This window comes from Salvia splendens, unplaced genomic scaffold, assembly GCF_004379255.2.
Source record: "Salvia splendens isolate huo1 unplaced genomic scaffold, SspV2 ctg803, whole genome shotgun sequence".
Taxonomy (NCBI): domain Eukaryota; kingdom Viridiplantae; phylum Streptophyta; class Magnoliopsida; order Lamiales; family Lamiaceae; genus Salvia; species Salvia splendens.
The window spans coordinates 1-10,708 of record NW_024599480.1 but is presented as its reverse complement, the minus strand read 5'-3'; the positions used below and the strand labels follow the sequence as shown (position 1 = coordinate 10,708).

At 34.6% G+C, this 10,708-nt stretch overlaps 1 protein-coding gene and 1 long non-coding RNA gene across 3 annotated transcripts; one reads left to right on the top strand and one right to left on the bottom strand.

Annotated features, from left to right (window-relative positions):
- Positions 1-650: 650 nt before the first annotated feature.
- LOC121791396 (60S ribosomal protein L26-1-like) lies at positions 651-1,389 on the bottom strand. Its single transcript, XM_042189362.1, has one exon. The coding sequence runs from the start codon at positions 1,238-1,240 to the stop codon at positions 800-802; it is 441 nt and encodes a 146-aa protein (XP_042045296.1). The 5' UTR covers positions 1,241-1,389; the 3' UTR covers positions 651-799.
- An 8,281-nt stretch (positions 1,390-9,670) lies between these two features.
- On the top strand, positions 9,671-10,708 carry LOC121791397. Of its 2 annotated transcripts, none has more exons than XR_006048558.1 (3): positions 9,671-9,899; positions 10,245-10,565; positions 10,657-10,708. It is a non-coding gene; the product is annotated as an uncharacterized LOC121791397 (long non-coding RNA). The 2 variants fall into 2 exon arrangements; XR_006048559.1 differs by lacking the exon at positions 9,671-9,899 and adding an exon at positions 9,992-10,176.

The window sequence follows — 10,708 nt, the reverse complement described above, 5'->3', positions numbered from 1 at the left end:
TAATTTCTTGCAGGTTCGTGTCGTGTTATCATATCGTGCCAAAAATTGCCAATGCTTTGAGTTCCTGCTCTGTTTTCTTGTCTCACATGGCTGTCTCACTATTGATGATCAAGTACTCGGATGCCTAAGATGTTGTGAGCAAACGTTATTCCAAATTTTGATTTTTCAAATCTAGTACTGTTACTCTAAAAATGTCTAATTTCTTACTACATAAATTGGATTTATCAATTATATTTCGATTGTAACTTAACTGGATCGCAAATAATTTCATACTCTCGTCCCATTCAAGAAAATGACTTTTTTATATTTAGAATATCAAAACAATTTAAAAAACAATGGAACATTAAAAAAATATATATTATATGATAATATGGTATCTAAACATTAAAAAACAATGGAACATTTTCATACTTACTAAAGTAAATAATTTCTCAAAAAATATGAAGATCTCCCAAAAATATTTACAGTATAATTTTATATTTCAAGCAAAAAAAACACATTTCAACTGAACATAAAAAGTGAATAAAATTTGTGATATTACTATTATTTCAATTGAAACTACTAAACGAAATAATTAGGTCTAAACGAAATCAAACAAATAATTAGGTCTAAACGAAATCTCATCCAGAAACAAAATTCACACACAGATCAAAGACCAAAAACATGAATTATGAATATAGCTAATACAGTCATCACAGAAGTGAAACAAAATCCATCAAAATCACATAACATAACTTGGTTTCTCTCATCGAAACAGATCCAAAAATTAACAACCGTTTTAAAAAAGACGACGAACCTCCTAATCGATAGTCTGCATGATGTCCTCGGCGGTGAACTTGGTGCCCTTGTCCTTGTCCGCGACGGCGCGCCCCTTCTCCTTGCGGTCGAGCAGCGATTTCCGGTCCTTATCGAGGCGGAGCTTGGTAATCACGACCTTGGACGGGTGGATCCCGACGTTGACCGTGGATCCGTTAACCTTCTCCCTTGTGATGCGCTCGATGTGGATCACCCACTTCTTACGGTACACCTGGACGATCTTTCCCTCTCGCCCCTTGTAGGTGCCGCGCACCACCTGGACCTCGTCGTCCTTGCGCACCGGCATCGAGCGGACGCTGTACTTGGTGCGGAGGTCGCCGGAGAGCGGCGCGCTCATGATGACGCGGCGGACGCTGGACGGCGCCGTGAAATGAGCCTTGCGGCTCTTGCGCCGGGAGGACGACACTCTGGGGTTGTACTTCATCTTACCTTACCTTCTCTGTCGCCGCCGCCGCTGGTGATCGGTGAATTTGGGGGTGGGTAGTGGAGGCTGAGATTGTTAGGTTTTGGGGCATATATTTAGGAATTGCTAACGGCGTCGTTTAGGCCAGGGTTTGTTTTTGGCTTTAGGGCTTTGCATTTTGTTGTTGTGGGCTTATGGCTTGAGGTATATTGTTTTTATTTAGTTTGTATGTTGAGATTTTAAAAAATACTTATTCCGAAATATTCATGACTAATAAATTAGAGAAATTGGCATACTTCTTTGTAGAAGTTGATGTAACTTGTTTTGTGGAAAATGAGTACACACTGCAAATACTCAGTTATTCTCTTAGTTATTTAAAGATACATTTTGACTTAGCACGAATTTTAAGAAAGTGTTTGATTTTATAAATGAAATGAGTTAAAAAGTTTGTAGAATGTGAGTTCCAATTATATACTATCCCTCCGTCCAATTTTAGCAGGCCCGTTGACTTTTCTGCACTCATTTTATAAAAATGATAATAGTTAAAGTGGAGAAATGGTAAGGTAAGAGTGAGAATAATATTGAGAAGATAGTCTAAAATGTCATTTTTTTCACACGATTTTCTATCTTTTATCTATGTATTTTCCATTTATTAGGAACTTTACTAGACATACTTAATAAAGTGTAATCCTTTTATGACTACATAATAATATACTCTTGCGCCACAACTTAGTATGCATTTTATAGGACGAAAGAAGTAAAACTACAATTTAAGTGAAATATAATAATTGCACATGCCATTTACTTTCCAAATTAAAGTAAGAGTGAATTACGCAAATGGTCCTTGTATTATGCGTTTTGTTGTAAATGGTACCTAAATTTTAAGAATATCATGGATAGTCCCTGAACTAAGATTTAATCACATTTATGGTACTATTCACTATTCATCGTAATTTTACACCTAAAATGCCAGAAGGTATGAAGGACATTTTTGGACTTTCATATCTTTGTACTAATTTTGATATTTTCTTTATCTCTCTCTAGTACTGAATATGATATTTTCTTATAATTTGATTATCTAAAATGATATTATTCAGTTCACTTTTTCAATCACTTTATGTCGGATCTTCTTTCTCTCTCCTTCTCAAAAACTTTTAGAAAGTACAAAATTAAAATAAAAAATAGTATGAAATTCAATTAAAATTATAAAGTAATTGTTAAAATAGTTCGTAGCAAAATTTATTTTTGATTATGATTTGATTTTTTTAATATTAAAAATTATTAATTTTTAATTAACGCAAAATTTTTTAATTTTTAATTAATCCTTATTTTTTAATATTTAATATTAAAAAAATAATCAAATCAGAATCAAAATTAAATTTAGCTACAAGTTATTTTGATAATTAAATTTATAATTTTAAATTTTATTCCATAAAAATTTCATAGTAGTATTTTTTTATTTTAATTTTGTACTTTCTAAAAGATTTAGAGAAGGAGAGAGAAAGATGATCCGACATAAAGTGATTGAAAAAGTGAAGTGAATAATATCATTTTAGGTACTTAAACTATAAGAAAATATCATATTCAGTACTAGAGAGAGATAAAGAAAGTATCAAATCCAGTACCTAGATATGAAAGTCCAAAAATGTTCTTCATGCCTTGGGGGCATTTTGGGTGTAAAATTGTGATAAATAGTAAAAAAGTACCATAAATGTGATTACACCTTTGTTCATGAACTACCACGACATTTTTAAAGTTTAGGTACTATTTGAGTGCAAAACACATAGTTTAGGGACCATCTAGGCTCATTTGCGTACAACATGTAGCGCAGGTTAACTTGAGTTGGCAAGATTAAGAGCATCCACAGTGGGGCGGACGATAGCGCACCTGATGCATCGAGCGCGCTATCGTCCACTACTGTGGCTCCGCGGACGACGGACGATGCATCGCCCGCGCCCTACGCTTAGTCCGCGGCGATAGAGCATCGTCCGCCCACTGTGTGCGTCGTGGACGATGGCGCGGACGATGCAACGCGTTTTTGTTTTGTTTTTAATTCGAAATTTGTCTATTTAAACCTCAATTGTCATTCTATTTTTCATACGAACATTTCTCGCATCTCTCATTTCTCTCATCTCTCACGTTTCTCCATCTCTCACAAACCAAAATGAACCACGACGACGACCGGAGTTCCTCGGAGGACGGTAGTCCGACCTTCTCTTAAGCCTTAAATGCAGTCGTGCACGACGCAATGGCGGAATGCTTAGCCATAATGCAACGCGAGGAGGCGGCGGCAGCGGAGCAGATCCACAGGCCTATTCGACGTCGGACGTTTGTCCCACGCGAACACGACGTAGCTCACGAACGTCTATTTGCATACTATTTTTCCGAGCAACCACGGTGGGGCCCGACGGTTTTCCGCTGCCGGTTTAGAATGTCTCGTTACCTTTTTCTCAGCATTGTCCAGACGTTGGAGTCACGTGATGAATACTTCCAGTATCGGGAAGATGGCATCGGCAGACCCGGACTTACGCCGTTGCACAAGTGCATAGTTGCACTCCGTCAGTTGGCCTACGGCACCAACGCTGACATGTTCGACGAGTACCTCCACGTCGGGGATACAACAGGCCACGAGTGCCTGAAGAGATTTTGTAGGGGAGTTTGCAAAAGCCGACATCTGTAGATTGCCAGGGCCTAATGAGAATGCACGAGACGGCGCACGACTTTCCTGGGATGCTAGGGAGCATCGACTGTATGCACTAGGAGTGGAAGAATTGTCTGACGGCGTGGAGAGGCCAATTCACTAGTGGATACAAGGGCAGCCACCCGACGATGATCCTCGAAGCCGTCGCTGACCATCGGCTCTGGATCTGGCATGCTTACTTCGGTGTAGCCGGGTCGAACAACGACATCAACGTCCTCAACTCATCCACCCTCTTCACCGAGCAATGCAACGGCAACGGCCCGGCCATCGAGTTCACTGCCAACAGGCGCCAATACCACATGGGGTACTACTTGGCTGATGGCATATACCCAAGGGTGAGAAGAGAGTTTTATTTGAGCAAAAGCAGGAGGCAGCGAGGAAGGATGTGGAGCGGGCATTTGGTGTGCTCCAAGCACGGTGGACAATAGTGAAAGGGCCAGGCCGTCTCTGGTTCAAGGAAGTCCTCGCCGATGTCATGTATGCGTGCATAATCTTGCACAACATGATAGTTAACATGAAGGTGGGAGCATCTTGGACCGATGACTAAAGTGCATCTAGCTCCTCCAGCACGGCGACCGAGCCCCCCGCTCGAGGATTACCGATGGGCTTCAATGAGGTTCTATCTAGACAGGCTTCAATGCGCAACCAACACGACCATGCGCAGCTCATGAACGACATGGTTGAAGAAGTGTGGGCCCGTAACCGCCGTCGATGAGTTTGTATTTTTTTTAATTTGCATTGTAATGTATTAATTTTATAAATGAAATGAAGGTTTTCCCCAATTTTTTGTAGTTATTTAAGTATTAATGCGCAGCTCTAAAGTAATGTAATGTATCAATTATATTTTTTACTTTGTTCGTCTTAGCCTAAGTGAGGTGTATTTCTAATTGGTTGTTCCAATTTAAGCGAGTTATTTTTATGGAGAAGAAAAAGTATTTTCATGCTTTGGTGCATAATCCAAGTATTTTCAATCTTGTAGTTGTTGGTGAGTAAAAATATAGCCAATAGAAATATTTTTTAATATTTTTAAAAAACATTTAGTAATATCAAAACAAGAATGTAATCAAATGGAAACTTTAAAAATTGTACAAACTCTAAACTATGATCAGTATCATTAAAAAATGTCAACAGATGACAAAATAGTATCAACAGAAAATGTCAACACAATGTCAACTGTTGATGTTGTGTTGACATTTTTGTTGCTTCTATTTTGTCATATGTTGATATTTTTTAATGGTCCAGATCATAGTTTGAAGTTTGTACAATAATGAGTTTGCATTTTATCGTACCCTATCAAAACAATACTATAGTTTTAGTTGTAGTTGTGGTGAGTAGAGATATAGCCAATAGATTTTTTTTTGATAGTACTTAAAAAAACACTTAGGACCTGTTTAGGTTGTGGGTTATGACAAGAAATAGGTTTAATTCTAACTAATTATGGGTGTTTAGGTTCTAGTTTCAAAAGTGGGCAGCCCTAGCTTTAACTCTAGGCCCGCACTGTTTATTTGAGTAATTTGCGTAGATGAATTCTACACCTAGAAATGAAGTTGAATTTTTCAGTTTGCCCCACTGAAATTAGTTTCTCTCCCCCCCCCCCAAATTGCAGCATTCATTCCAGAATACAGTTGCAAAATCACTGGTAAGCAAATCAAACCCATCAATTAAATTTTAAAATTAAAATTCACAAACGTTGACATCAAGTTTTGTACTTCCTCCGTCCTAAGATATTAGACTCATTTCTTTTGGCATAAGAATTTAAGAGGTGTTGTTTAGTGATGTAAATGAGTTAGTAATAAAGTAAATTTTTACCGTAAATAGAAATGACTCAAGTATTGGGACATCCCAAAGTGGTATACGAGTCTAAGGCCATCCACAATGGGGCGGACGATATCGGGCGCGCTATCGTCCGCCCCATTGTGGATGGCCTTAGACTCGTATACCACTTTGGGATGTCCCAACATACTTGAGTCATTTCTATTTACGGTAAAAATTTACTTTATTTGGCATCGGCGCGCTATCGTCCGCCACTGTGGCACCGCGGACGACGGACGATGCAACGCGTTTTAATTTTTTTTTTAATTCAAAAATTTTGTTATATATATACCTCAACTTCACTTTTCATTAGTAACTTTTCGATTAACTTTTAAACTCTCAAATTACGCTATAAAATGGATTCAGGTGGATACTCAAGTCCTACTTTTTTTTTAAATCAATGAATTTTTTGCCGTTCTTTTAGTTAATCGCTGTGTTTTTTTAATAAGTTTGCATTTATATATTTAAAAACATTTAAATTAAATAACAAAACAATAGTAAAATGCTTAGGGCGCCTCTTAGGGCGCGCCTTAGGGCGCTCCACTGCAGGTGGAAGGGCATGACGATAAAATGATGACGTGGCGGTGCAAAGGGCGCGCCTTAAGGTGCTCCATTGTGGATGGCCTAATATCTTGGGACGGAGGGAGTATCTATGAATCTAAACACCCAAATTTGGTTATAAAACTGTGGACCTTACTTGGCCAAATGTAATCAAAGTTTTTAATTCTACCCAACCCATACCAAACAACTTGAACATGAACATGTCCTTAGCAATATCATAACAACATAATTTTAGTTTGGCACACAAGTTTTAATTTGACACTATCATTTCCAATTTTCTTCAGAATATATTTTAGGGGAAGATTGAAATAAATTAATAGTTTATATATTTGTTATAAGAGTGAACTACAAAAATGGTCCCTAGACTATGGGTTTATCTCGCTCATAGTCTTTGGACTTTAAAAATATCTCCAGACATCCCTGGACTAAGGTTTATCTCAAATTTGGTCATTTTGCCATTTTTTGATACGAAAAATACCTTTTTGAACATTTGGGCAATTTGGTCTTTTTACAATTTTAACATTTTAAATCTGATATTATTTCAGTGATGTACTAAATCTGATATTATTTTAAAATTATCATTCTTTTTCCTTTTTGTCATCCTTCACTTTGTTTCATTATTTTAATATTAGATTTAATTTTATAAAATTTAAATTTAAATTTTGATTTTAAAATATCAGTAAATTTTTATTAATTATTAAAAGTGTAAGGAGACCAAATTGCCTAAATGCTCAAAAGGGTATTTTTCGTATAAAAAAATGGCAAAATGATCAAATTTGAGATAAACCTTAGTCTAGGGATGTCTAGCGATATTTTTAAAGTCCATGGACTATGAGCGAGATAAACCCATAGTCCAGGGACCATTCTTATAGTTCACTTTTGTTATAAAAAAGAGTGAACTACGCAAGTGGTCCCTAAACTATGCGTTTCGCACGCAAACGGTCCCTGGACTTTAAAAATATCATGGGTAGTCCTTGAACTAAGGTGTAATCACATTCATGATACGTTTTCACTATTCATCACAATTTTGCACTAAAAATACCCCCAAGGAATGAAGGGCATTTTGGACATTCATATTTAGGTACTGAATATGCTATTTCTCTATCTATCTACTAGTATTATATACTAGAGTGAACTACATAAATGGTACTTGATCTTTCTCTGTCGTACGCAAATGGTACCTGATCTTTATTTTATACTCCCTCCGTCCTGCTTTAGGAGTCTCGGTTGGGATAAACTAATAAAAAATGCCTACAAAGTAAGTAAAAAAGTATTAAAAGTTGGTCCCAACATCCACTACAACATTTATTTATTACACACTCAATTAAAAGTGGATCCCAACATCCACTACAATATTTATTTATTACACACTCAAACACTTTCTTAAAACATGTGCCCGACTCAACCGGGACTCCTAAAGCGGGACGGATGGAGTATCGTTTTTGGTACCATGTGACAAAAATAACCCTAGGTACCAAACATGTTATTTTTTTGTTATGCATGATATTTTTGGAAATTGCAATTAAATAGTATCAAATATGTAATTTTTTTCTTCCTTTCTTATTTCTTTTTTTCTTTTTTAGTTTCTTCTTCTTTCTTTTTTCTTCATCTTCTTCTTTCTTTTTAGTATTTTATCTTCCTTTCTTCTTTTTTTTCTCTTAGTTTATGTTTCCTGTTTTTTATTTTCTCTTCTTTTTCTTCTTTCTATTTAGTTTTATACATACATCTAATTGCATTCCTAATATAAATCAAGAATTAAACACCTAATTAAATTAATTATTTAAAATAATTAAATTAATTAAATATTTTTTATTAAATTAATTTATACTCATTTTAGGGTTGAAATACCTAACTAAAAATATTCAACTCTTAATATCATTATGAATACAATTCACAATTTTAAATTTTTATTAAGATTATATTGATTAGTTATTTAATATATAATAATATAATAATAAAATAATAATAATAATAATATATATTATATATTGTGTGATTCATAATCTAAATAATTATACTATAATTATTTATTAAATACAACTAGTTTATAGTATTATAACAATAATATTATTATAATAATTATTATTAAGTATATTTGAATGATATTAAAAAAAAATTAATTTATAACATCAAAATTTTAATATTAATATTGATTAATATTAATAGTATAAAGAGTGAGAAGAATGAGAGAAGATATTATAATATCAGGTACCAAAATTGTGATTTATAGGTACAAAAAATGATATAAAATAAAGATCAGATACCATTTATGTGCGAAAATGAAAGATCAGGTACTATTTATGTAGTTCACTCTAGATACTGTGATATTTTCTTATAGTTTGAATACCTAAAATGATATTTTTCACTTCATTTTTTCAATCACTTTATGTCAAATCCTCTTTCTCTCTCTTTCTCTTAAACTATTATAAGTTAAAAAATTAAAATAAAAAAGTAGTATGAAATTCTTAAATAAATTAATTTTAAAAATTAAAATTATAAATTTAATTATCAAAATAATTTGCAACTAAATTTAATTTTGATTATTTTTTTTAATATTAAAAATTTAAAAATTAATCAGTCCTAAATTTTTAATAACACTCAAAATGAAATTTAGCTACAAGATATTTTAAAATTATATTTATAATTTTATTTTTTATAATTAATTTATTTAAAAATTTCATTGTATTTTTGTTTTAATTTTTTACTTTCTAAAAGTTTTAGAGCAAGAGATAAAAAGAAGATGTAAGATAAAGTGATTGAAAAAATGAAATGAAAAATATCATTTTAGGTACTTACGGTAAGAAAATGTCATATTCAATACTCAAAAGAAAGATATAAAAAATATCATATCCAGACATAGATATGAAAGTTCAAAAATGCCCTCCTTGCCTTGGAGGCATTTTTGGCGCAAAATTATGATGAATAGTAAAAAAGTATCACAAGTGTGATTACACCTTAGTTCATGGACTATCTACGATATTTTTAAAGTTCGGGTACCATTTGCGCCTGAAATGCATAATTCAGGGATTATATGCATAGTTCACTCTATAAAAAAATAAGTTAGGAGTCATATGGGAAAATATTGAAAGTTTATATCTTTACAGATAAATAATCTTATTTATAATACCAATTTTAATATAATCTTATTAATTTATGCACTAAACAGTACACATATTTAAACATACATTTGCGGATCGATTATTATAGACTTTCATCATTGGACCACCCTTATTAAGTTGACAAGTTTTGAAGAATAGTGGCGTTTATAATTAATTTGTAATGTTAATTTTTCAATGATCGTAGAACTTATGCACCATAATGTCACGTTGTATCGATTGATTTGGTTATTTGCATCCAAAAATTGATACTCCTCTGTAAATTGGAATCCATAATAAATTCCGATTCTTCTTTGGTACTTGATCAATTTCACAAATTAAATACTCCGTAGTAATTTTTCTTGTCGGCCACCACCGCAATTTAAACGTCTGATTCTAAACAAGTCCTCAATCCTCTTTTCCCGATTGCCAAAAATCTCCGTTGTTAACATCAGAGAAAATTGTGGTAGAATTTCGCAGTTTTAGCCGTTGAAGAACAATAATGCTTTGGGTACGGAAGTAAATCTCGGTTGCGCTATTGCGCTTTTATGCCTGCGAATTGTGTATATGGGATTCCTATTTGTAATGCACTCACATTTGGTTTGGCATCGCTGTCAACAACATTTCTTCCTTTTTCTCATCCTCTTAAATGAAAATTCAGTTGTTCCTGCATTCCACGTGTTATTGTTTACGAAATATAATCAATTCATGTTAAATGGAGTGGAAATCCCTATCGATCTCGCCGTCGTTTTGCAGATTAATAGCTCGAGGCATTGTCTACATATTAGGTGTCTGTTTTTTCAATTTTACGTTTCTGTGGTAAATGTGTATTTATGGCTTTGTGTTTTTGGCGTAGGCACGAAATTGACTAGGTGAATTTTATACTGTTTGGCAAATTGAGGGCAAAATAGAGAATAAATGGCGGCGGTGGCTAATCAGACCTTCAGTTTCTCTAAGCTGTCGAGGTCAAGACACGTCAATCCATTGGCACCTCCGGCGGCGGCGTTTCAGAGCTGCGGAGGTAGGAAGCTCGAGGTTTGCGGTGGCGCTGCCGCGAGATCGAGATTCGTGTCGCCAATTAGGGCAATGGAAAATTCGCGCCGCGAGATCGAGAATCGTGCGACGAAGCACGCCAACGGCGCGGCAAATCAATCTCTGGTCGATTCCGCCGCCGGAGGTTTTTCCGTTATTTCGTTTTACTCATCGGTTCATTCCTTCTGCCGTGGATTGTTCATTTCATATGAATATGGATTGATTTTATTTTGTAGGTAAAAAAACTGTTGAGGTGGGTACAGTAGGGAATTCTACGAATATTGCGTG